The following is a 26,885-nucleotide window of genomic DNA, read 5'->3' as shown; positions in this document are numbered from 1 at the left end:
GATTTATACGTAGGTAAGAAGGCCCTACAGAGACCAATGACTGGCTAAAAGGCTTGGTGGATGTACTCTCCCTGCCATGTGTGGAGTGAGAGAGGGACTGATGCAGACAGTCATTTTCATGTGTTTTGCAGACCTGGGTACAGGTATCTAGTATACACATATATGGGATGGAAATGTCGAAATATCGGCCATCCGATTTTCAGGTTTCCGGCGACATTTTGGCGCACGCATCCTTGCTGAAGCCCAATCCGCACCCCAACAGTGCACCAGATGGGAGCATCTTTTCTTAAATACAGCTTCATTTTGCTCCGCATTTCTGATGTGGGATTCACTTTCACACATTAGAAATTATAAACCCAAAGCACACCACCAGGACTTGAACCTGGCATTCTACATGAAATTTAAATTACTTGCTAGTAAAGCTGTGTTGGTTTTGGTTTCTTAAGATGCATATTACATGTATATATATTAGTTCATAAAATAAAATTTATTAGTATATATATATTATAAAATAATTAAAATAAATTTATTGTAAATAAATTAAATTTAATTATGGTAATTAAATAAATATATTTATAATTTTATAAATAAAATTATTAACATTTTTAAATAAAAAATACTTTATATATATATATATGAACATTTCTTTTATATTCTTTAATATATTCAAAATGCCTTATACCCTTCAAAATATATATATATATGTTAAAATAACTTCAATATATGTTTTTTTATTTACTTTTTGAACTTTTCTTAATGTTTTTATCAATTTTCATTCACTTATATTTTGTTTCAAAATATGATCAATATTTTTTTTGATATATTAGTAAAATTTAAATATTAATATATCCATGATCAGCACTATTTTCTTCAGCGGCATTTTTTCAAACGTGCGACATGAGAAAACGATGGTGAAACCAACTGATATTTGGTAATCATGGCGTTAATTGTGGCTTGGTGGTCAGCTTCAAATCCAAAAAATTTCAGTACTTAATTGTTAGAGCTCACATTTGATTGCCCCAGAAGCAGCTGAGGGGAGTGCGCTACTCTCAGTGCTGCCAGTGCTTACACAGTCAGACACTGTCCTTGTTTACAGTTTAATATGTAAAATGCTTTGTTTTATGCCTCTTATGGCTCCCAAATACAATTGGCTTGACCCAATCCATCGTATCTTTCTGTAATCTGATTATGGTTTAAGTCTTCAAATAATCAAACCTATTGACTCATAATTCAATAGAAAATTCACATTCATTGTTGCACCCTTTCTTGGAAGAAGACTCTTCTGCTTGACATTAACCTGGACAAAGTGAAACCTGAGTTCACGGACTGGTGGCACCTCGCTGGCTAACTTCAACACCATTGAATGCAACTGCTGCATCATGCATAGAGTCGTGCCATCTTTGAAAGTATAAAGGAAACCAACGAGACCGATCATGCTCCAACTTTTTCTATGATAAGAAAGCTAGAGGCCTGTGATGTGGGTGCAGAGTGATTGATGGAGATTGCTTTCTGAAAATTATTGGTGACCAAACAACTGTGTTTGTAGACCTTCTGTCGTTGCTATTAGTCTCGTCAATAACTTAATGCTTTCTATTTTCAATTGGTTTGGCCTTGCCTTTATCTCAGATTCTCAAATATAGAGAAATAAGGTGCATTCTTCTTTATTTGCTGAGGGTATATTCTTATCAAAGTTGAACTTTATATTAAATTCCATCATCTTTTCCTCATCCTTTAACATCATTTTGAGTGCTCTATATTCCTGCCGATTAACCTTACATCATTTGCAAAGATCATGAACTGCAGAATCTCTAGGATGACCAAAACTTCAGTCAAAATAAAGGCATACTCCACTACAAGTGCCCAGTAGATTAAGGGAGTTGGTGATATGTGTGACAACCATGATGTTCATGGGGCAATGCTAAATCATAAAGGCATCAAATAATTAGATAGCAGTCACTAGAATTGAGGCGGATACGCAAGCTTTATCAATGGGGAACAAGTGGAAAACAAAGTGGCCATTATAAAAAAAGGGGGAAAGGAAAATGAATGATGATGAACCCATATAACCATTTAGTCTCTCTGTCCCCCTAAATCCTAATATTTCTGTACTAGCAGTGTTTTATGGTACCCAAAAGGCTCCAAATGTGGTGTCCACAAACAACTATTTCGATTCACAAGTTCCCTAAAAACTTAAGCTCAAAAAATCACAGACCATTTTGTTTTACAGTTGGTTTTTTCATTTCAGAAACAATATCAAATGGGCATCACTAGGTTAATGGTTGATATTGACATTTGTAAGTGGAGATCCCTTGATGGTAAACTTTTTCATATCTCATTTTATACTTATTTAAGTACCCACTCCCAATCATGTAGATATTGATCGCTCTGGATCCAAGGGGCTCTCACGGCTTTAAAACGTGTTTACATAGTTAAGAGAAACTCATAATTATATAGTATCAAGAATTTTCTCCCCCATTCGATGTGGGATATTACAAACACCCCTCCATGCAGACAAAACGTCTTCGTTGTGTCCCATGGGATTGCGGGGCCAAACAAACAGATACCCTGCGGGGTAAAACAAACCCCCAATCCAAAGTCAAGGATCGACTCTGATACCAGTTGTAATGACCCACACCCAAACATGTAGATATTATTCGTTTTGGACCCAAAGAGGTTTTCACAACTTTAAAACGTGTGTAGATAATTAAGAGGAACTCATACTTATATAGTGTTAAGAACTTTCTCCCTTATCCAATGTGAGACATCATAACCCCCCCCCCATCATATAGACACCATGTCCTCATTGTGTCCCATGAGATTACAAAACCAAACAAACAAACACCCCTCACGAGGCCAAATAAATCCCCACACTGGAGTCGATGATTGACTTTGATACCATTTGTAAAATCTTTGTTTGTTTTTTCATCCTATATTACTACGATGAATGAAAAGTTAAAGCAAACAAATAAAATTATAAGTGACTTTACATTAGGAAAGTGAAAGCTCAGATATGATGGCTCTTTTAATACTTTGAGAGCTGAGTACCTTTGCTCCCCATTCAGCCACCTAATAGCTTGAGAAGCAATGGAGGACCACACTGCATTATTGCCCACTCCCTTTTAACAACAAATCCCTCTAAATCTTTTCTCCACATATGTTACCCCATGGAGCCATTATACGGCCAAGGTTTTTTTAAATTAACCCAGTTGAAATCTACCTAACCAAATCCGAATCTTACAAAGCAAAGCTAATTTAGGCTTTGGTGGGAATTTTATTGGCATCCTATGAATTGTTAGTTACGTCTCTTTTTCGTACCTATCAAATACCAAATTTGAGCACCTGAAAATGCTAAGATACAAACAAATGAAATTCAGAATACAAATAATGTGATTTGAAAATATTAGCACTACCCAATTGATGGAGCCTTTTCGGTATTGTACCAAAAAAGCACCTTTTTATATATTATAATATGGCCTGCATTATAACATGTCATAGTATTACACTACAATCATAACAAAATTCTAAATTAATTAATTTCACCACTCTACACCCCATTTTCTAAAGCAAAAAACATTAAAATAAAATAACTAGTTAGAAAAAAAGATCATTGAAAAATATGCATAGACATGTTTTCCCCTCTGTTTTAAGTAAATGGAGTTTCCCATATTAATGCCAAGAGGTGGATGGTTACGTCTTTAAGCTTCTTCGTTAATGGTGATATGGATGAGTTTTTCAGGTGTGTGATTTCCTCTTTTAAACTATATTACTTCGTAAATGCCACTGAATGCTAATATCCTCAAGAGAGAAACGTGGGGGGAATGAAATCTGTGTTAGCGTAATATCATTCTCATCACCCACTATAAAATCCACCACCAGCTCTCTCTTCCATAATTGGCGGTTACAAAAAGCCAGCTTTCCTGTTCTCCTTTACAGACAAACTCCTTCACGAAACCCATGCACTTCTTCATGTTCAATGTCTATCTAAATACCTAAATTTCTTATCTTTCCTAGTCTTGGAGACCACCCCACCATTCCATTTTGCAACACAGATGGAGAAGCTCCCTCACCTGCCCTCACCTCCCCCTCCTACACATACGATGCTATCCGAGCTGAGGAAGCAGAGAGGAATTGTGGTTCCCCTCATGGTCATGAACTTGGCTTGGCTGGGCAAGTGTGTCATCACTACTGTGTTTCTGGGCCAGCTTGGAGAGCTGCAGTTGGCCGGTGGTGTGCTCGGGTTCACCTTTGCAAATGTGACTGGCTACTCTGTGTTGAATGGGCTCTGTTGTGCCATGGAACCTATATGTGGTCAGGCTTGTGGGGCTAAAAATGTTAGGCTTCTACACAAGACCCTTGTCATGGTAACCATCTTGTTGCTGACTACTGCAGTGCCTATATCCTTCTTGTGGCTCAACGTTGACAAGATCCTCATTTATTTTGGCCAACAAGAAGATATTTCTATGGTTGCCAAGACCTATCTCTTGTACCTCCTGCCCGATTTGTTCGTCATTTCATTGCTTTGTCCTCTGAAAACCTACTTGAGCGCGCAAAGCATGGTCTTTCCTATAATGTTCAGCACGTCTGTTGCACTGGCTTTTCATGTACCTATCAACATCTTACTCTCCAGAGCCAAGGGTCTGAAGGGAGTTTCCATGGCAGGCTGGGTAACTGATCTCCTTATTGTGATCCTGCTTGCATTTTATGTGTTGAGGATAGAGAGTAGCAAGGAAAGAAGATGGAAGGAAGGAGGGTGGTGGGATCAAGGAGTAGGCGACTGGATCAAAATGCTAAAACTATGTGGTCCAAGTTGCCTCACCACCTGCCTTGAGTGGTGGTGCTATGAGATTTTGGTGTTGCTCACGGGGCGGCTCCCGAATGCCAAGCAGGCAGTGGGGGAGTTAGCCATAGTGCTAAACTTTGATTACCTGCTCTTCTCTGTCATGCAATCGCTTGCTACATGTGCATCCACCCGTGTCTCGAATGAACTTGGCGCAAACCAACCAGACCTTGCTTATCAGTCAGCATATATTTCCTTTCTGGTGAGCTTCGCCTCGGGTTGCATAGGTGCTGCAATGATGGTCTCTGCCAGAGGTATTTGGGGGTATTTATATAGCCACGATGCAAGGACTATCAGAGGTGTAAAGAAGATGCTGCTGCTAATGGCTCCGGTGGAGGTGGTGAACTTCCCTTTAGCAGTTTGTGGAGGAATAGTCCGGGGAACAGCTAGGATGTCGTTGGCAATGTATGCCAATCTTGGTGGGTTCTACTTGGTGGCCCTGCCCTTGGGCATGGTTTTTGCTTTCAAGGCAGGGCTTGGACTTGGGGGACTACTAATAGGGCTCTTGGTCGGTGTGGTCGTGTGCTTGGCTTTGTTGTTGGTGTTCATTTTTAGGATTGATTGGGCTGAAGCAGCTGGCAAGGCACAAATACTTGCCTGTAGGGAACAGGAAATTGCCAAGGAAGATGAAAATCACAGAATTTTGAAGACCCTCGAAAATCCATGAACATAATTTCTCAGGGGAAATTGAGCACTGTTGAAGCCAGCATGCCACAAACAGGCTATGCACTCATATGGAGACCTTGCATAAATCAAACAGGAACAGAGATTGTATATAAACTTCATGGTTCATGCTCGACAGACCTGGTACTGTCAAATTCTGAAAAAAATTCATCAGAAAGCTTAGAACAGCATAATCAATCCATCTGATTAAAAAAACACATCAGTATCCAAAATGAATGTGTTAATTGGAGCTATTAACCATCTAAAAAATCCAGGTTCAGAACTTGAAACTCCAGCTCCTAGGCTTTCTCATGCTTGAACCATGGGCAGCTATTATCTTGGAAGTCACTGCAGCTTCCTTTCTAGACCAGATTCCAAGGAGCAAATGATTTGTCTTACCTTCTCTAATTTTACTTGCATGTCCATTAATCAAACACAAACGGTTTTTGTTTATGTTGAAGAATGAAATAAGGAAAGTTGTGATTTTGAAAAGAGAATTAGGCAATCCTATGATCAAGGGATTTTGTTGTAATTGAGTGAAGTCCCTAATTTAGGTCCTAGGATTTTTGTATATATATGTATATATGTATGTATGAGTCTATGTACAGAAAATTAATTAAGAAGAAGAATTTTCTACCTTTTATTCTTCAATCTCTCTTCTACATGGTATCAGAGCTCTAGGCTCATAAATTTGGGAAGAGAAGCTTTTTGGCCTTCATTGCCGAGTTGAAAATCGTAGCCGATCTTCATAGTCGACCCTAAGGTGTCCCTCTTTGTGCTGCAAACATAGCTTCACACTGACACAGTAAAACCTGATCGCGAACTCAGCGTGAAAGCAATCGGAAACAGAACTCAGCGCACTGACGCAACAACCATTGTCCTCGCACTACCATCTGTCTCCATGGTGTCATATCCATCTCTCGGTTGTTGCAAAAGTGGATCGCAAATGACCATTGTGTTGTTGGAAAAGGGAACTTCCTGCCATCACGCCACTAAGGTCGCACTGCTGCCTCACGCTGCCATCCACTTTCCTCGCTGTTGCCATTGCCATAAGTTCTCATTGTTGCTGTCGCCATTGCTGTAAGTATGCACCGCTGCTATCGTCTTCTCTATGTGCCGAAGTTGTCTTCTTCTCGCCACCATCATTGTCGCACTGCATTGTCGTCGTTGTCACTTCCTCACCGTCGGCTTCCACTTTCCCTTATAATCCCACCCTGGTGCCGTCAAGACTCATCGCACAAGAGGAATCACACCATCGCCGTTGCTGCAACCAAAGATCTTTCCTTCTACAAGCGTTCCTTGCACTGTAGATATAATCAGAAATCAAGAATACCTGATCTCTGACATACCTCCATCATCGTCGAGAATGTCGAACCTCCAACGCCATCACTGTAGCCATCGCCGTTCCACATCGACATCAGTTGGAGCTACTCAGGTCTCTAATCCCAATTGGTGAGTTCTTTTAACCAAAAGACTTTTATACTTTTCACACAAAAAAAAGGTCTGAGGTATCACAAACTACTAGCTTCACCAATCCTTCTAAAGAAGTGATTAGCACTTATAACACAAGAGACTTGCAGAATATTCAAGAGACATACAAACTCAATGAGAAGAATTATCTAAAATGGTCACAACTTGTTTGTACCTTTCTAAAGGAACACTTGTATGTTCTTGACAACTGCTAAAGACATTTGGGATGCAGTTCATCAGACAAACTCAAGGGCACTAGATGCAGCCCAGGTGTACAAAATAAAAGCTAAGACCAAAGTAACTAAACATGGAAACAAGACGGTCACGGAGTATGCCAATATGTTGAAAAACCTATAGCAAGAACTTAATCACTATTGTTGTATTGAGACAAAATGCCCTGAGGATGCAGCAATCCTAAAGAACTGCATTGAAAAGGATCAAGTCTATGATTTCTTAGTTGGTCTCAATGCTAAGTTTGACCAAGTTCAAGTTCAATACTTAGCAAAGAGCTTTCAACTTTGCATGAGACTATCTCCATTATTCAAGCAAAAGAAAGCAAGAGAAGTGTCATGCTTGAACCTCAGAATATGGAAGGCTCGGCTATGGTTGCTAACAAAAGGCTAGCACTGTTGATAACAAAATGACTGATCGGTCAAAGGCTTCAAACCGTGATAACAAGGATAACTTATGGTGCACTCACTGTCAGAAACCTAGACATACACAGGAAAAATGTTAGAAACTTCATGGTAAGCCAACGACATCTAGCAAAAAGTAGGGTTACAAAGGAGGATAATAGAGGAATAATGGGCAAGAAAACTTGTCCGTTGCTCAACCAAATGATGAAAAATCCTTGGAATAGGATGAATTCAATCAGGAAGAGATTGAAAAAATAAGAGCTTTGTTGGGAACTCTAGAGAAACCTTCAGGTACCTGCTCATTGGCGCTTTCAGGTAAGTTTCCTATTTCCATTGGATTAAAAGTCTCAGATGAAACCTTTGTCAAATCATGGGTTATAGATTCGAACACAGATCACATGACTCATTCGTTACACCAATTTAAAAACTATAACCCTTGTCCAAGCAATAGGAAAATCGCCATAATAGATGGTTCCTTAACCACTGTTGTGGGTATAGGAGATGTTCAGATTAGTCCTATACTTACAGAAATGTGCTCCATGTTCCAAAGTTGTCCATTAATCTTGTTTGTATACAAAAGCTTACACAAGATTTGGGTTGTGTTATGACATTTTTCCCTATTTATTATGCATTTCAAGACCAAGACTTGGGGAAGATGATTGGAGTTACTAAGGAACGAAATGGGCTATACTACCTTGAGACAACAAGCAAGTCATTTGTATCTTTCCTTTCAGAGCATCATCTTTTAAATAAAGAAAAATTTTGGTTTCATCATCGTAGTCTTGGACATCCATCATTTCAAACTCTTAAGTTGTTCCTTTCCCTATTTAGTAAATTAGATATTGAGAGTTTTCATTGTGATGCATGTGAACTTGTTAAACACAAGCGCTCACCATTTCTCATCAAAATAAAAGAAGTTCAGAACCTTTTCATTTAATTCATAGTAATATTTGGGGCCCTTCCCTTGTCCCTAATATATCTGGGGTGCACTGGTTCGTGTCTTTCATCGATGATTGCACTAGGGCCTCTTAGATTTTCTTACTTAAACACAAATTTGATGTGAGTTTTATTCTTCCAAATTTTCATAATATGGTAAAAAATTAGTTCAGTGTCACTATCAAGAAGTTTCGGTCCAATAATGCCATAGACTGTTTCAATCAAGTCTTAACTCCATACTTTCAATATGAGGGTATAATTCATGAATCATATTGTGTCAACACCCCTCAACAAAATGGAGTTGCTAAGAGGAAAAATGATCACCAACTTGATACAACTCGAGCTTTTTTGTTCCAAAATCATGTGCTTGAATCTTGTTGGGAGAAAGAAGTCCTCACTGCCACACATCTCATAAACCAATTACCTTCTAGAGTCCTCGATTTCAAAAGTCCCATGGAAGTACCTTCATCCTTCTATCCTAATATGAGACCCACAAACCATCTCATTCCTAAGATATTTGGATGTGTGTCCTTCGTGCATGCTCACAGTCCAAATAGGGGAAAATTGGACCCAGAGTAGTCAAATGTATTTTTGTGGGATATTTCTCAACTCAAAAGGGATACAAGTGTTACCATCCTCTATCCAAAAAATTTTGTCTTAGCAAATGTTACCTCCAATGAAAGAGAGTTTTATCTTCCTATTCCTTATCTTCAGGGGGAAAACTTCAAGGAAGACAAGGATCGAGATTCCTATTTCATTGATTTCTTTCCCATTGACCCCCTTTAAAGACACCGGTTCAATACCTATACCCTCACCCATTGATCCTATCCCTGAACCTGAGTCTGTCCCTAAACCTGAGTCGTCACCCACTAAGTCTACTAAGAATCGAATGACTGGCAAAGTAAACTCAAGTAAGAAAGCTACAGTCCCTAGACTTATACAAGTCCAAGATCCTAAACCGGCTTCTGGAAATGAGGTAATAGTTTCTCCTCTTCCCTTACAAATTGGGTCTGAACTTCCTATTGTCATCAGGAAAGGAATGAGGCAATGTACTAAACATCCCTTGTATCCACTTTCTTATGTTGTGTCATTCAAAAAGTTATCTTGGTCTTATGAGAGTTTTCTTACAAATTTGAACAATATTCATATTCCTACCACTCTATCTGAGGCTTTATCTAATGAAAATTGAAAACAAACCATGAATTCAGAAATAAAGGCCTTGGAGAAAAATAAAACTTAGGAGTTCGTAGATTTGCTTGCAGGAAAAAAACCAGTGGGATGAAAATGGGTTTATACTATTAAATATGAAGCAGATGAATCATTAAAGAGGTATAAGGTGAGATTGGTGGCTAAGGGATACACTCGGACATATGGTGTGGATTATCTATAGACCTTTGCCCCAATTACAAATGATGAACACTATAAGAATTTTGTTATCATTGGCAGCTAACTACAACTAGGATCTACAACAGTTCGATGTCAAAAATGCATTTTTGCATGGAGACTTGGAAAAGGAAATTTTCATGGAAATTCCTCCTAGATTTGGCAGTGACCTAGCCACTAAAAAGGTGTGTAAATTGAAGAAATCTCTATACATGCTAAAACAATCTCTAAGGGTATGGTATATGTAGACAACATCATCATGACGGGAAATGATGAACTAGAGAAGCAAACTTTGAGACAATGTTTGACCAAGGAATTTGAAATCAAAGAGTTAGGAAGGTTGAAATACTTCCTAGGAATTGAGATTACACACTCTAAGCAAAGAATTTTTATTTCTCAACAAAAATATGTTATAGACTTTCTCAAAGAAACAAGAAAGTTGGCGTATAAACCAACAAGCACACCAACAGATCTTAATCATAAGCTCAGAGAGGTTGAGAAAAACACTATGGTAAATCAACATCTAGTAGGAAGACTCATTTATCTCTCTCACACAAGACTAGATATAGCATATGTTGTGAGTGTGATTAGCCAGTTCATGCACAGTCCAAAAAAGGTCCATCTACAAGCTGTTAATCGAGTACTACAATACCTTAAGGGGTTTCCAAGAAAGGGCATCCTATTTAAATAAAGTTCAAGACTAGTACTTGAAGCATACACAGATGCGGATTATGTTGGATATTTGGTTGATAGAAGATCAACTACAGGATATTGCACCTATCTTGGCGGGAATCTAGTGATATGGAGAAGCAAGAAACAAAAAGTTTGGTAGCAAGGTTCAGTGCAGAAACAGAATTCCGAGCAATGGCCTAAGAAGTTTATGAACTACTATGGTTGAAGATTATTTTGGAAAATTTGAAGATCAAATGGGATGGGCCAAAGATACTTTACTACGACGATAAATCTGCAATCAATATTACACATAATCCAGTGCAACACGATCGAACGAAACACAAAGAAATTGATAGACATTTTATCAAAGAGAAACTAGATAGTGGATTGATCTATACCCCTTATATACCTACTGACCACCAACTTGCAGATATACTCATAAAAGGTTTAAGCAGTACAAAGTTTCAAGCAAACATATCCAAGTTGGGAATGAAAAACATCTATCCACCAACTTGAGGGGGAGTGTGGAAGAATGAAATAAAAAAAGTTGTGATTTTGAAGAGAGAATTAGGCAATCCCATGATCAAAAGGATTTTATTGTAATTGAGTTAGGAAAGTCCTAAATTTGGGTCCTAGGATTTTTGTATATATATGCACGAGTCTATGCACAAAAAATTAATTAAGAAGAAGAATTTTCTACCTTTTATTCTTCAATCTCTCTTCTACAGTTCACTACAAAGCATTCAAAGAACAACAATTTGAATGAAAGAAGTATCAATTCTTACTATATTCATCTCTATCCAGCAATTCAGAGAGTGGAGGAATAATGCTTAAATGGAAGAAGACTCTCCAATAATAAGAATTGTATTCAACAGGTACAAGAAATACATCAAGAGCATAATCAGCATCAAAGTAGAACTCCCATCTATCAAATATTGAAGTAGTTAATGAATACACACTACAATCAAGAAAGCGTATATATGGTAAACAACAGGGCGTCCCCAAGGAATTAAGTGGATCAATTTTGTTTCTATATAGCAACAAAAGGTAGAAATTCATCAGAGTAAAAGACATCATTATTGGAAAGTTAAGCCTCCTCACAAATGATTGTAAGAAATTGTTAGTGTAGTTCCAATTAAATCAAAACCTGACCCCATACTGTTAGATGTGCTTATGGCTCCCATTTCCCTATAATCCCATTTTAAGCAAATAATCTTCACCTTCAAACTCTATTTAAAATAATCGACGCCACTCAAATCACATGGGCATACAAATTCCACACACTTTCTCATACATGAAACTAAAGTTCTATAAGAATGCATGAGTTCAAAAAGAATTCATACCAACATTGGGAATCGGTCATAGATTGACACCTAATTCATCTTTCAACTATAGCTGCCTTGAAACTCATCCAAATTATGTATCTTAGGCCCTGAGGAGAGAAACTGCATTTGATATCTGATGGAAGGAAACTTTATGGGGGTCAAAATCAAATATTCTGATTCATACACCACCATTCTTAATAAAAAGACTTGATTCTTGGTCACTCATACTCTAACATATGAGTATCCAATTCAACAATCCCAGTGGTAAATGATGAACTTAAATATGGATGGAATTGGGTTATGCAGCTATTTTATGTGGATCATATTATTCCAAGCGGTCTTCAACACAAGTTAAAAAACAACTGTACAATGCATATGACTCTGCACAAAATCTTTTCACTAAGCCCATTCCCACTAGCTTATTAGAGAACCAAACAGCATAAATTATAACATAATGATGTGTCAGATCAGTTGAAGGATATCATATATTCTTTTTTCTTTTCTTTTCCAAATCTAGCTATTATTTTACATGTTGTGTTCATCTAGCCATTATCAAATAAATATGCACTCGTAAAACTGCATTTATGTTCAAAATATTATCATAAGGAGCATCAAAGTTTCTTAGAAATTTGTTAACATATTTCATGATTGATCAAAAGCACTACAGATAACCAAATTCACAAGGAACTAACCAGATTTTAGTTTCCCATCAACATCCTATCAATGGCCCTTCAAGCTTTTGCCATCATTGGAGGAAGGTCAGGACTATAAGACACATACCAACTTTTCTATGTAATTTGGCAGTTTCTTTATAAAGCCAGACCCTGGAATTTCATTTCTTAACTAATGAGACTAGTTCCTGCAAACAAAAGAGAAGAAATTTGAATAAGGTATTCTATGCATAATTGCTACAAAATTATCTAATCATCTGTGGCAAAGGGAAAACTGAGAAATAAATTTTTTAGTTGCCAATGATTAAGATTTATTCATGGGAAATAAATACAAGCCTCTAAACATTCCAAAAATTACTACAGGACCCAGTTAGTATGAATGGTTTAAATAAGAAAATTTACATAGTTCGATTCACCATTTTTTTTTTCCATTATTTCTACACACAAAGGTCCAAGATTCTCCTGTACTTCTTATTTTTTCTGAAACGAATATGATAGAATGAAATAATGACATTTTATTCGAGGCATCATGCTAGTGCAGCAGGAACATGAAGTTGGACCTTGCGAAGGGATTCCCTAGTTGGAGTTACACCCACACCAATGGAGTATTGAGCCCAAGATCAACTCAGAAAAATAGCAGAAACAGAGAAATGCAGATTTCAGCACTCTCAGACAAAACCATTTTTCCTTTTTTGGTCCTTTTACCTTGTTTGATTGGTAATCAGATGGATCCATATCTTCACTGGACTTGCACAAGATTCACATCTTGCTCTAATATTTATTACCCAATGATATAACCAAGATGACATAACTATTTAATATGGTTTATTGGTGTGAGTCCCATGAAGATTTTGGCCATATCACTTCGTGAAACATCCCTCTGCTGCCATTTCTGAAAACAATGCTGCTTCTTGTCCTACATTTCAGCGGTTCCTACCTTCTTCTTGAAAAGCGAAGAACAACAGTAAATGGCTCTATTTTGTAATGTTTCATTTAAATCATCCTTAATTTGAGTTGTTTTTCCTTAGAACCACCAGCCAATAATCAATGAAGAGAATGTTGGAACCACACAATTGGGTCTTGATAATATTTTGTTAAAATAAAAATTTATTGCGTTCTACTTTTCAACATAATAATGAACCTATTTATAATAAACTAATCATACTTATACTAAACTCCAATTCCTATTAGACTAAGAGTCCTAATTAACAAAGAAAACCCACATAAATAACAATTCCTAATATTTATCAAATTCCTAAAATTATTCTAATTCGACTTATAAGTAAGATTATAATTTCAACAGAGAAATCACAGCCCATCTGTTTTCAGTAACCCGATAAACTCTCAGTTCCAACAAACCCAAAGTGCCAAAATGCTAAACAGAGAAATACAACCCAGAATAGATGGCCCTTCACTCACTTTGGGCATTTTGTCGTGGAAGAAAGTGAAACAGTGACAGAGCTGGAGCTTTGGCCTGTGCTGTTTGAGATTTGAGGCCTTAAGAGAAATTGTTGATGAGAAGGGCCAAACCATAGGTGTGGCTGTCGGAGAGACCGAGCCAAAGACGATGACTTCGGTTTTAAGCTGGGTCTGTGAATTTTGGAAACTTTTTACCAGTTCTATTTTCTTTCTTTTTTTGTAATCAAATATCTTTGCTTTTGAATTAATTCGTTAAAAGGTGTAATTGGGTTTCTAATTACAAAGATTCATATTTTAATTAAAATATGATATAAAAAAAATGAAAAGTTAGATTTTTAAAATTAGGTTCTAATGACTCTTCTAATCAAATAATCCGCTTTTGAATTCCTAACAAATAAAAATTACACCAAATCTATATTCCAAAACTTTCCCTTTTTTATCTTTTATAATTACTCGAAGTTTCATAAGTTTTGCAATATTTTTTATTATAAATATTTTAGGGATAAAATGCCCATTATTTTCTTAATCTTTGTTTATTCGCCCACATTCAAAAATTATCAGTTTGCCTCTCAAACTTGTTAATAAACAATACTTGAACTTTAGATTTGTTAAAAAATCAATAAGAAGTTCAGAAAAAAAATATATATATATGAAGAAAAATACATATCATTTAAATTCAAAGTTATTATACTTCATAATTACATACAAAAATTACAAATTGTTGTGTGAGTGTCTTTTTAAAATAAAAATAAAAATAAATCAAAACTTAGAAGGTATTGGAAAAACCTCACCTTAAAGTTGGTTTTACTTAAATTCAAACAAATATTCAAATCAAAACATTAAAAAGAGCAAATCATTTTTATAATTTTATAAAAAATTTGTATTTAAGGCAAAGTATTTGCTGATATTTGTCTTTTTACTAGATAAAAAAAATAATTTTTTTTATTCAACTAAAAATAACTTATTGATATTAACTAATGTAACTAAATCAATCTTATTAATAACAAGTTCACTTGATTCAACACGTTCTTTTAACCGAATAAAAAAAATCAATAATTTTAACTTTTTTATTTAGTCAAAAAATAAACATCACCCGTAGTAATATGTTTAAAGAGTAAAGTGTTAAATTTTGAAAATGAAAAGACAAAGAGTAAAATATACTAAAAATTGAGATGATAAAATATATTTAACTTAATATTTTATTAATTATATTAAAATAATTCATTATTATTATACTATAATTAAATAAATTTCTAAATACATTTACTGTCTTTTGTGGTAAATATTTTAAACTTCAAATAGGTTTTACTTCTAAAAATGAATTGGATCAAAAGTCTATATTAAATTCTTTCAATCAATCATTTAAATAGAACTAAACCAACCAGTTTTTTCCATCATTAAAAAGGTTGGTAAAAAGTTGGTTTGGTTTTGATTTAAACATAAACCAATCATATTGATTCAATTAATTTTATTTTTTTTCAAAAATCAATTGAATCACACATTTTTACATCCTTAAAAGCCGCATGGCTTTGAAGCTTTCAGCATGCATCATCTCCTTTTTATTTTTGGATTGTGCCAAAGCCCAATTTTGTAGTGGCCAATTTCTTCACGAAGGAAGATACCTGAAAGTCTGGATCCAGGCCCGTTCAAAATGGGCCAGACCCATATACATAAAGCCCAAAATTGGTTGGTTCCAAAATTTTGAATAAGCTATCGATGTAAATGGGACAGATGGATAGCTTATCATACCAATCCCTTAATGCATGAACTCCCACTTTTTCATTTCCTTTACGAGGAAGACAACATATGAGTTCCAAACAAAACCCAGATGAAGCAATCATACCTAACCGCCTACTCACGTTACCAAAATAAAGTAATTGACCCCATTTTTTATCAAAGTTAAAATAGTTATCTCGTCAAAATCAAATATTATTTTTTATAAAATTAAGAATATTTATACAATACAGGTATCGGTTTAACTCATTCATAACATTAACCGAGAACAGTGAAACTTGTTTGGGAAGAAAACCGTGTGGAGCACGGATGATGTTGAGCCACGTGACAAGAGGGGGCACCACCTGGCCCTTCTGCTCAAATCCTCCATTATTATTCCTTAACAACACTAGGAAACACTCCTCCATGATTGTGTCAATCTCTTCACAAGACGCATTCTAAAGCTTTGAAATTTTCACGAGACCTCTTACTGTTTGTAATAAAAGAGAGAGGTGGTGGGCCGTTGGCACCCCACTGAGAGATTAGGAACATGGGATTTGCCGGTCTTATGTGGGGGAGTGAATGGTGGGTTTGGTGGGTGAAACTTCTCTTCAAAATATGGAAAGGAGGTGGGGGTGGGACATGAAAAATCTCTGCGTCTCCACCACCAAACATATGTGGGATCTCAGGGACTTTTTTTATTTCCCTTTTATGTTTGGTTACTGAGAATTTATGGAAAAAAAATGAAGAAAAATAATTTTTTTATAGAAAATTTTTTCAATTTTCTTTTAAAGCCTGTAATTAATTTAAATTAAAAAAAATAAGAAGTTGAGTGCTACAAATGTCAACGTCTTTCTTGGTCATTTTGTAATAAGAAAGGAAAAAAAAGGGTGAAAATGAAAGGGAGGTTCACCATGCTAGCAGTCATGGTTGAGATGGTTGTCATGATTGTGACGGTGGTGGCATTCCCCCTTTCTTTTTATTATTGAGAAGTAAAATGGTAAAAATAATAATAAAGGAAGTGAAATGGTAATTTTTTAATCATTTTCATTTTTAAAGAAAAAAAAAAGTTAATGATAGCTTTTGTTATTTAATCATTAAAATATTTTTAGTTTGTAGCGTTTTTGTTTTGCCGTATTTAATTAGAAACGTTTTTAAAGAGAATCGTATAGCTTTTAGATTCAAATCAAAATATTACCTATTAAACGATTATCTAAAAATTATTTTAAGTCATCTTTTAGCCTTTTTTTAGAACCAAACTATTATGTTATGTTTGATTTCAAGAAAATATTAAGAATAGAAAGAAAAAATAGAAAAAATATTAAAGAATTTTTTTATATATTAAATTTTATAGAAAAATTTTGAAAAAAATTAATTAGAATTATAATTTGTTAAAAACTGATGTATTTTTAAATTATTTAATTTTTATATTAAAAATTTAAAATAAGTGAAATGAATTTAAAAGTTATATAAAAATAACTTATTGATTTTAAATTAAAATTTTATTTTATTTTTATATTTTTTATATCATATTTTATGTGTCTCAAATGAGCTTATAGAGAATATACAAGGTAGGTATAGATGTGAGGAAGAAAGTGAGAGAGCTCATGGTTTAAGGTATGAAAAATATAAGAAGTGAGAAAATATGAGATGTTTCGAAAACCCAATAATTGTATCAAATTTTCTTTTTTATAATATTATCTATGGTATAATGGACAATTCTCTCTCATCCATATATAATTAATCGAATCACGTTGAAATCTCGTGTATAGTATATATGATCATTTTTTTAAGGTATGAATATAAAGAATGAAAAAATATGAAACGTATCAAAAACTCAATAATTGTAACTAATTTTTTTGTCTATAATATTATCTATGGTCCATTTATTCAAAATATTTCACATTTCCGTCCCATTTAAAAAATTAAACGGGGAGGGACTAGTGTGAGAAATTTCTCATACCCACCTTGTTTAATTTTTTTTGAATTTTTTTAAAATTACTTTTAAAATTTTTAATTACATTAAAATAAATATATTTTGTAAATAATTAAATTATTATATCTTTTTATAACTTATTTTATTAAAAAATATTTTTTATTATCTATATATTAAAAATAGTAAAATAAAAATTAAATTAAATTAATTTTATATATATTCGGGGTAGATATGAGAATTGAATTTTTAAAAATTATTTTTAAAATTTTTAATTACATTAAATAAAATAATTTTATAAATAATTAAATTATTATATTTTTATAACTTATTTTATTAAAAAAATATTTTATTATTATCTATTTATTAAAAATTAGTAAAATAAAAATTAAGTTAAATTAATTTTATATATAATAGGGGGCAAGGCGAGGCGGGACAAGGTAATACCTGAATCTACATCGGGTTTTAAAAAAATTGTCAAACCCGTCCCAAACTCATTTAGTTAAAATTGAAATTTGTTTCATTAGAAGCGAAACGGGGTTGGTACTTGAAAAAACTCGTCCTATTGTCACCCCTAGTCGAATCACATTAAAATCTCGTGTATTGTGTATGATTATTTTATTTTTATGTTCTTAAACTAATATTATTTGCATTAAAACTTTAGTTGAAACAACATTTACTCCAAAATTTCTAAGGAATCAAACACAAATTTAATCCTTATAAGGATATTCTTAGAAGTATCAAAAAAATATCTCTAGTGTTGGAGCTTCAAGTGTAAAAGCATAAATAAAGCTAAAGACCAAGGAAAACATGTTGCAATTTGGCTTTGCCGTCTTTGGATTGAATTTAGAAACTAATATGGAGAAGCATGGAAGTTGACTTTGGTGATAGCATGATTAGAGAAAAACTATTGACTTAATTATGATAATGTCTGAGAATTGAAAAGGGTTAGACAAATAAAAAAAGGAGTCCTCAATTGCTGCAAGATGGTGATGAAAGGGTCCTTTCATATGTAGCAGAGGTACACAACTGCTTTTTAGAATGTAAAAACATGTCCCTATTTACCTAATCATAGTGTTGCCACCCTATAAGGAATGCTTAATCAGTACCCTATTTTGCAAAATTCCCTTTGACTTTTGTGATTTCTAGTTCCTTTGGATTGATCTTCAAAGGAAGCTAAAAAGTGATTTTTGATACTTGAAAATATTTATATATATATAAATTAGGTATTTATTTATTTTTAAATTATTTTTAATAATTTGAATAATCATTTGAAGTGATTTCTCAACCACCGCTTAATTATGAAAAGTCATTTGATAGTGATTCTAAGTTTTTTTAAAAAAATTTATAATATTTAAAATAATTATTTTAATAAAAATTTTCTAAAAAGTTTATAAATGCTTTGTATAATTACTATCGGATGAATTTTTAATAGATTTTTCTTTTTTAAAAAAAATTGTTGTATAATATATTATCAAAAATATTATGAAAGTACTTCTCATCATTTATACATTATCAAAAACACTAAAGAGTTGTATTTTAAAACACTGAAAATGAAAGCATTAGAAATAAAATCACTTTAACTAGAATTACCCTTAAATCGAGTTTAAGTTAAATTTTCTTTGATTTGTAAATTCACATGGAATTTGAAGATATATAGAGCTAAAGTGAAAAAGGGAATTCATACAAATTTATAAAGTTTTTTGTAATTACCAATTTTTTTTTTTATTTATCTCAATAAAATAAGACGCCTTAATGATTTTTTTTTTTTTCAAATTTCACTTGCATGATTTAGTGTTGTAAAATTATTTTAAATTTTAAATTTGGCCAAATATATTGACAATTTTAAATTTATGTATGGCTTCATTGGAAAATGAGTTTCTTATATCCAAATTTAACATTATAATGTTTTATAATTTGAAAAATTTTAGGATTTGTTTGGAAACTGTTATTTAAAACAGTTTTTTGTTTTTTAAAACAAAAAACACAATTGATAATCAAATATTATTTTCAGGAAAAACATCTTTTCGTTGTTTTCACATACTTTTTAATGACTGTTTTAAGAAATAATTATACAAATATGTAGAATGATTAAATATTAAATATAAAAATTATTTTTAAAATATATTAAAAATATTTTAGATTTTTAAACAAACTTTTGCTTTACAAAAATCAGAAAATGATTTTTAAAAACTGTTTGAAAAACTGTTTTTTTATAATTATTTTTTAAAATAATTACCAAACATACCCTTAATATTTTTATATACGAGAATGTATAACACTTAATAAAATACATAAGATTGCATAAAACTTTCCTTGAATTTAAAAATTATATAACCCACATTTTCTATTCCCATTTAACAAGAAGGTAAACAACTTATTTTTATTTATTTCTTTATTTTCTAATTTGTAAATATTAATAAAGAATCGTATAAATGTACATTAATTTCTAAGTAGTTTTTAAGATGGTTAAGCATAACGAAAGGCTAGATGTTTTTAGATATAGACTCATGGATAAACATACATGTTATATCCAATTTTTTTCGCAAAAGTTATGGTCTTCATTTTTAAAATTAGACCTGGGGAACAAACACGCCTTTCCAATTGTTGAAAAGAAGGAAGCCGAGGGTAAAAAAAAAATAAAAATCCACACACAGAGCTGCCATGAGTCCATGACCATAAAGAAATCTACGTTACAAGCCCAACGATAGATGAAGGGTCAACTCTGCAAATCCACTTGAGGATAGGCGATGAGGGAATAATGAAACAGTCCCCATCAACCCGAAATAAACATGCACAAGGGTCAAGTTCAGATGTTCGATATACCAAATTTCCATTGCTTTGATGGGTGTGGGGCTCCCTCTCACTCACTGATGGATGGTATTCCTTGTCAGAATTCTTTCATGGGCCAAAATTTAATTGAAATTATGGGTTTCTTCTTCACGTTTTTCTTTTGGGTACAGAAGACGGGGCCTTGACCGAATGATAATATGCCATTTGTATGTGAGAAATGGGAGGAACTTTCATTTTCCTTTCAGATGTTGATAATGGGTTCACACACGAGAACAGTCTTTCCCAAAAGCAGCCTCCCCCCCTTTTGTCAAATTTGGAGAGGCTTCTTCAAACTCACCGTCCTCAGTTCACTGCCAATTCGTCCTAAATAACATCACATCCTGATTCTCTAAGACTGTACATTTGGGGCGGGGGGAAGAGCGTGAAAGGTAATAAATGAGGGGAGGAACAGTACCTTCAGCATTGAAGAAATTGAGAGTTTTGGTATAAAATTAAGAATTTGGGGAAGTGAGCCTGAGTCATAAAAGTCAATTTCATCAGTGGGTAGTGACTGGTTTTGTTGTCATTAAAATAAAGGAGTTAGAAACCCTACTTGCAAGGCAAGGCATGTCCCACTACACCTTCCCTCATTCCTACGTTTTCATGCTCTTCCATCTTATTAACTTTGAAGTTTACAATTACACCCTCCCACATTATCACCCATTCAATTCCTCCATCAAATATTCCAAAACCCCCGGTCATGGACGGCCAAGATCTTAGGGACGTAGCTAATCTTGGGATCCTTCGTGAGATTCTTACATAGCTAATTATAATTTAATTAGCTAATAATTGGAAATTAAAATCAACTGGGATTGTGATCAGACTAATTAATTTACTTTCCTTGTTGAAAACTTGTTTATTTATGGATGATGGAGGAAAACATGCCCCCAGTGTCTCACGGAGAGATGTGCGGCGCCGTTGTATTGAATGTCACATACCCAAAATCCCGGTTTCGGTGTCCTTGGACTGGTGTGAAACGATTTCCTTTCCCTTTTTTGAATTTGGCGCCAAAGCTTAAACGGGTCAAAAAGAATGGCAAGGAGAGAGGGGTAAAAAAAAAATAGAAAGAAGAAAGGCGGGGTTTTCAAAAATAAAAATAAGAAAAGTGATGCGTGACAGACGTCTGAGCTGTCTTCCACGTGTCACGAACCAGTCTCCCCTTCCCGCTCCTCGTACGTGACCCATCGCGACCGCCAAAAGCCATTGCAATCGTTTCTCGAATTATTCGCCCCGACGTAGTTTCCACGTCAAACCGACGTGGGACCCGTGTTCTCTTTTTTTCAATACGGTAGATCATCGATGTGGATATATCGGATGATGACACGGACCCACCGGCCGATTTGGCGCGAGGATGAGCGGGTTCCCGCCAAACATTCGAGCGATAGAACGGTCAAACGAGGTGCTGTTTCAACCGTCACAACTGTCGTTTTACCTGACCCGGCTAAGACATGACGGCCGTTACGGCGCACGTCTTTATGCTTTTGCAGCGCACGTCGAGAGGCAATTTAATAGGCGTTCGCCACGTGTCGGTATCTGAAGGGAGATGAGGGGGATCGTGCGGCAAATTCAGTTGTGATCGTGTCGGAGTGTGGGAGTTGCAGGGCCGGTTACACTTGAGACGGCAGATGGTCGTGCCATACATTGCAAGAAGCGTCGGTGGCGGAGACAGCGGCCAATCAGAGAACGTGTTTTCTGACGGCCTGCACGTGATCGTCAGACCGCTGGGTCCCCTATCCCTGTGGACTCATAACAGGAATTCCAGGATTGACACGTGTCATCGACTTCTCTTTTTAAAATTTAACCATTGAAACGACTATTCAAATAAATAAAAAAAGAGAATGCAAAACATAATAAGTCCGAAAGCATGCTTCCGCCACTAGGTGTGAGTCATGCGCGTTGCCGACTAATCAAATGAAACCACGTTGAAACCATTTCTTTTGTTCCAAAATGACGAAGTTGCCCTTCAAGTGCCCTGCCCTAGACAAAAACAACCTAGAACGCGGACATAATTAACTTTCACTAATTAACCCAGAAAAGTAATTAATTAGAGGAAAGTAAGAGGAGATTATGCACTTATGCATGAAAAAAAGTTGGTTATAAGCAGGATCAACGATGGTACGTACAGAGAAAAATACAAAAGGGGGGAAAGCGGCCGAAACAAAGACAGAGGAAAGGCCGATACAAGCGGTGTTGTCACGTGTGGACGTCATAATGCCGGTCGGCAGATCTCAACTTGAGGGGCAAGCCATCTTGAGAGAGAGAGAGAGGAGAGACGAGGGTCCCACATCAACTGCCAAGTGGATTGACCCCTCTCGTTGGATCAAGAATCTTTCACTCTTCACTCCCACTCACCGCCCGAATACTCTTTTCCATTGAGTCGAAAGCACGCAAGGGACAAACCACTATTGCCTATGTGGCATCCCAGCTGGAAAAACTTACCACCCTCCATCCGACGCGATGGAAAGACACGTGTCGTTTGGTTGTTGACCATTGAGAGTATAGACATAGAAATTGGAGAGTAGGTCAGCCGGAGGCATGTGACCCCCCTCTCTTTGCGTACAGGCGTGGTTTCCAAATTAAAATATTTTTTTAAAAAAATAATAATAACAAAATAAATAAATATATATATGGCCCAAGAGTTGGAATGTGTTTAGAACAAGGAGGGCTTTAGGCAAGAGAGAAAGAGAAAACAGGGACTCCCTTTTAGAGAGAGAAACGGATACGCGTGGTTTGGTGAGGGCTGTTAATGGCGATTTGGTCGATGGTGGAGAGGCAATAAAGTGAAGGACGAGGGTGCTTGCTGGCATACTCCCTCTGTACTGACGCACAAGGGCGTTATATTGCTGCTACTTCTCTGCTGGTTCTTAGTATATCTCGTCCCTGGAGATATTTTCAGGGGAAATACAGAGTGCCATAAAGGGGATCCGTTTTAGAAATCTTCTCTGTGTTTGTCTGCGGAGAAATTTCAAAGGAGCAACATGGGAGAATTGATGGAGTGGCCGTGTTTGGATGAATACGAAAAGCTTGTCATCCGTATGAACACTCCCAGGTCAGTCTCTCTCTCTTTTTCCACTTTTATTGAGTTTCTTCCTTTGGCCCGGATGCAAATTTTACGATTTTTTTTTTCAGACTTTCTGACAAATCTCATGGAAAGAACAGAAGATATGATTCTTAAAACTGTTTTCGGTTTTCCAACATGTTTTCAGGCTCTTGTCCTATTTTCGGTTAAGCTTTTAAATTTTCTCTTATTTTCCAGCATTTTCTCGGTGCATGAATTTTAGGTTTGGAAGGTCCGTTTTGGTATATTTCTCCTTGTTCCCAGTCCTCGGACCTCTTCCTTTTTTTACGAGTATTTCTTTCTTAAAATATAAAGGCGGTGCCGATTTGGTGTTCATTCACATCTTCTTAGATCGCATTTAATTTATGGAAATTTTCCTCTTAATTCAACTACAGTTTCCAAATATTCAAAAAAGAAGCAAATAAAATATTTAGAATTTTCATCAATTTCTTGCTCTTCTTTTGATCTATTCTCTTCTTTCGGGAAGGTCATTCTCATTCTATCAATACTTTTCAAGGATTCCCACCTTATTCTTTCTCCGTTTCAAATTTCTATTTGGAAAAGTCTTTGGCTGACTTGCCTTCTCACTTCCTCGCAGGGTCGTGATTGATAATGCGGTTTGCGCCACGACGACTCTGGTCAAGGTAAGCCTCATCGAAACCCCAAAAATGCAAAGATCAGTTGCGTGCAGAATCGGAGAAATAATATTCTCTCCCTCTTTCTTGGTTGCAATATGCAGGTGGATAGCGCTAGAAAACACGGAATACTTTTGGAAGCCGTACAGGTTCTCACGGATCTGAACCTCTCTATAAAGAAAGCTTACATCTCCTCTGATGGAAGATGGTTCATGGACGGTAAGAAAAATTGAGCGTATCCCTCTCCGGTTTCATGGGGGCTCTTGTTAACATGCGCTTGGAAACGAGCTCATGTTAGTAGGTTTCAGTAATTGAATGTAAACATAATTTTTTCCTGAAACTTCCCTAACATATGTTTTCTTAATCTGTATTCAGTTTTCCATGTAACTGATCTAAACGGAAACAAACTGACGGATGAGAGCGTTATCAACTACATTGAACAGGTAAGAATTTAATTCAAATCTGATTATTAATGTTTGTACAGTTTAAACCCATAGAACTGAATCCTATCTAATTGAACTGACAACCTTTAATTCTGTATGGTACAGTCTCTTGGTTGCATTCATCATGTAAGATCCAACAGTTTTAATGGTCTGACGGCATTGGAGCTAACAGGGACTGATCGCCTTGGTCTTTTATCAGAGGTGTTTGCAGTACTGGCAGACCTGGAATGTAATGTGGTAGAGTCCAAAATGTGGACTCACAATGGAAGAATTGCTTCTCTCATTTATGTGAAGGACTGCGATTCAGGGAACCCGATTGAGGACTCTCAAAAGATTGATAGAATTGAAGGACGGTTAAGGAATGTTCTGAAGGGAGATAATGATATTCGAAGCGCAAAAACTTCGGTTTCCCTTGCTGTCACTCACACTGAGAGAAGACTGCATCAAATGATGTTTGCAGACCGTGATTATGAACGAGAGCCTATAATAAGGTCTGCTTCTGAATCACCGGCTGTCACTGTCCAGAATTGGGTGGAAAGGGGTTATTCTGTTGTGAATGTTCAGTGCAAGGATCGAAGGAAGCTTCTGTTTGATGTTGTTTGTACATTGACAGACATGCAGTATGTTGTTTTTCATGCAACCATTAACACCGCAGGGGATAAAGCATATTTGGTAATTTTTTTTTTCTAAACAAAAATTTGTTTGCATTTATTTTCTTTACATGAACCCACCTAGTATAATCTCATTTTTATTGACTTGATTTGTTAAATTTGGCTACAGGAGTTCTATATCAGACACACTGATGGATCCCCGATTAGTTCAGAGGCTGAGAGGCAACGTGTGATTCAATGCTTGCAAGCTGCCATTGAAAGAAGGGCTTCTGAGGTACTTTTCTTTTCTCCTATTACTGACTTGGATTATTGGATTATTCAATTATTCATCCATTCTGTTTGTATGGGGTTGCAAATCTCAAAGGCTTGTTTTTGTGATGACAGGGTGTGAGGCTAGAATTATGCACAGAGGATCGGAGGGGGCTTTTAGCTGATGTAACCCGAACATTCCGAGAGAATGGTCTTAATGTGACCAGAGCTGAGATATCCACAACTTCCGAGATTGCTCTGAATGTTTTCTACGTAACGGATGCAATGGGAAACCCAGCAGATCCAAAGATCATCGAGGCTGTAAGACAGAAAATTGGATTGAGTAATTTAAAAGTGAAGGAACTGCCATTGATCAATCATCAAGAAGCAGAAAGGGATGAGCCAACAGTTGGGGTTGGTGGGGCCGTGCTGTTATCCCTTGGGAGCCTAGTTAGAAGGAATCTGTACAATTTGGGATTGATTAGATCACATTCTTAGAGACAGACACAAAGCCAAGTTGGTAGGAGATTTGCCCACTCATCTGGCATATACCTTGCTTCGGGGTTGGGATTTTGTACATTTAACACAAAAGGAGGAAAAAAAACAAAAAAAAAGTTTGGTGATAGTAGTTGTTATTATAGTTGGGTTTGGTTGGTTGAACCGATAGATGCAGCAGATGGGGGTGGAAAGGGCCAATCCACCATTTTAAAATGGTTTTTTAAAAGAGATTTGAATGAGGAGGGGAAAACAGAGGAAAAAGTTGAAAGATGTCGGTGGTGGAGGATTATGAATACAGGTTGGTTGTTTGCTGGCAGGCAGGAGAGAAAGAAGAGTAGGTAGAAGAAAGGAAATGGTTTTACACAGCATACATTTGTACATATAAACTTCTCTAAGTATTAGTACTTGATTTTTAGCCCCCACAATCTCCTCATTCTCTCTTTTGTCTCTTTGCTATTCATTTGTGAATTTGGAAGAAGATTTTATTGCTGCTTTAATTAATTCAACTTCTCAATTACCTATTAATAGGCTTTTAAGAACCTTCTATTAGGGCAACAACCATTCAAAATTCACCCAATGTGACAACATTCAACATTGTCCAACTAACAGTTGTAGTTCTCTTATATTGGATTCCGTTTGCATATTCTTTCCAATAAAGCACCCTTGAAAATTTCCTATTTGAAGAGTAAAAAATCATAGTCAAAGCATAGGAGGAGGGGTCATGCAGCTGTCCTGGTCTTAAGTCTTTAAGGACACAGGAAAAAAAAAATTCTAGTCAAAATACAGAAGGAATGGTCCTCACAAATTAGATGATTGTTGTACCTAATTTATATAATTGGGACCCATTATTACTAAAACTATGAATTAAAAGAAGAGAAATTCAAATGTTTTGAATTGCAAGT

At 35.5% G+C, this 26,885-nt stretch overlaps 2 protein-coding genes and 1 long non-coding RNA gene across 7 annotated transcripts; 2 read left to right on the top strand and 1 right to left on the bottom strand.

Annotated features, from left to right (window-relative positions):
* Window positions 1-2,870: 2,870 nt before the first annotated feature.
* Window positions 2,871-14,182, bottom strand: LOC117905005. 5 transcript variants are annotated; one of them, XR_004649640.1, is made up of 4 exons: window positions 14,012-14,182; window positions 12,614-12,780; window positions 6,138-11,521; window positions 2,871-3,348 (listed from the first exon to the last, which is right to left on the bottom strand). It is a non-coding gene; the product is annotated as an uncharacterized LOC117905005 (long non-coding RNA). The 5 variants fall into 5 exon arrangements; XR_004649646.1 differs by lacking the exons at window positions 2,871-3,348; window positions 6,138-11,521 and adding an exon at window positions 11,528-12,068 and having other exon boundaries at window positions 14,012-14,174; XR_004649642.1 differs by lacking the exons at window positions 2,871-3,348; window positions 6,138-11,521 and adding an exon at window positions 11,528-12,054 and having other exon boundaries at window positions 14,012-14,174.
* On the top strand, window positions 3,774-6,013 carry LOC117904995 (protein DETOXIFICATION 56). Its single transcript, XM_034817851.1, has one exon. It carries the CDS (start codon window positions 4,050-4,052, stop codon window positions 5,502-5,504), a length of 1,455 nt encoding a protein of 484 aa, XP_034673742.1. The 5' UTR covers window positions 3,774-4,049; the 3' UTR covers window positions 5,505-6,013.
* Window positions 14,183-23,144: 8,962 nt separating the features above from the next.
* On the top strand, window positions 23,145-26,504 carry LOC117906756 (ACT domain-containing protein ACR8-like). The gene is made up of 7 exons (XM_034819938.1): window positions 23,145-23,538; window positions 24,146-24,191; window positions 24,287-24,401; window positions 24,558-24,625; window positions 24,731-25,297; window positions 25,406-25,510; window positions 25,621-26,504. Exons 1-7 carry the CDS (start codon window positions 23,468-23,470, stop codon window positions 25,981-25,983), a joined length of 1,335 nt encoding a protein of 444 aa, XP_034675829.1. The 5' UTR covers window positions 23,145-23,467; the 3' UTR covers window positions 25,984-26,504.
* Window positions 26,505-26,885: the final 381 nt, after the last annotated feature.

Source organism: Vitis riparia, chromosome 2, assembly GCF_004353265.1.
Source record: "Vitis riparia cultivar Riparia Gloire de Montpellier isolate 1030 chromosome 2, EGFV_Vit.rip_1.0, whole genome shotgun sequence".
NCBI lineage: Eukaryota > Viridiplantae > Streptophyta > Magnoliopsida > Vitales > Vitaceae > Vitis > Vitis riparia.
The sequence above is the reverse complement of the archived record's forward strand: the minus strand, read 5'-3'. Positions and strand labels throughout refer to the sequence as shown.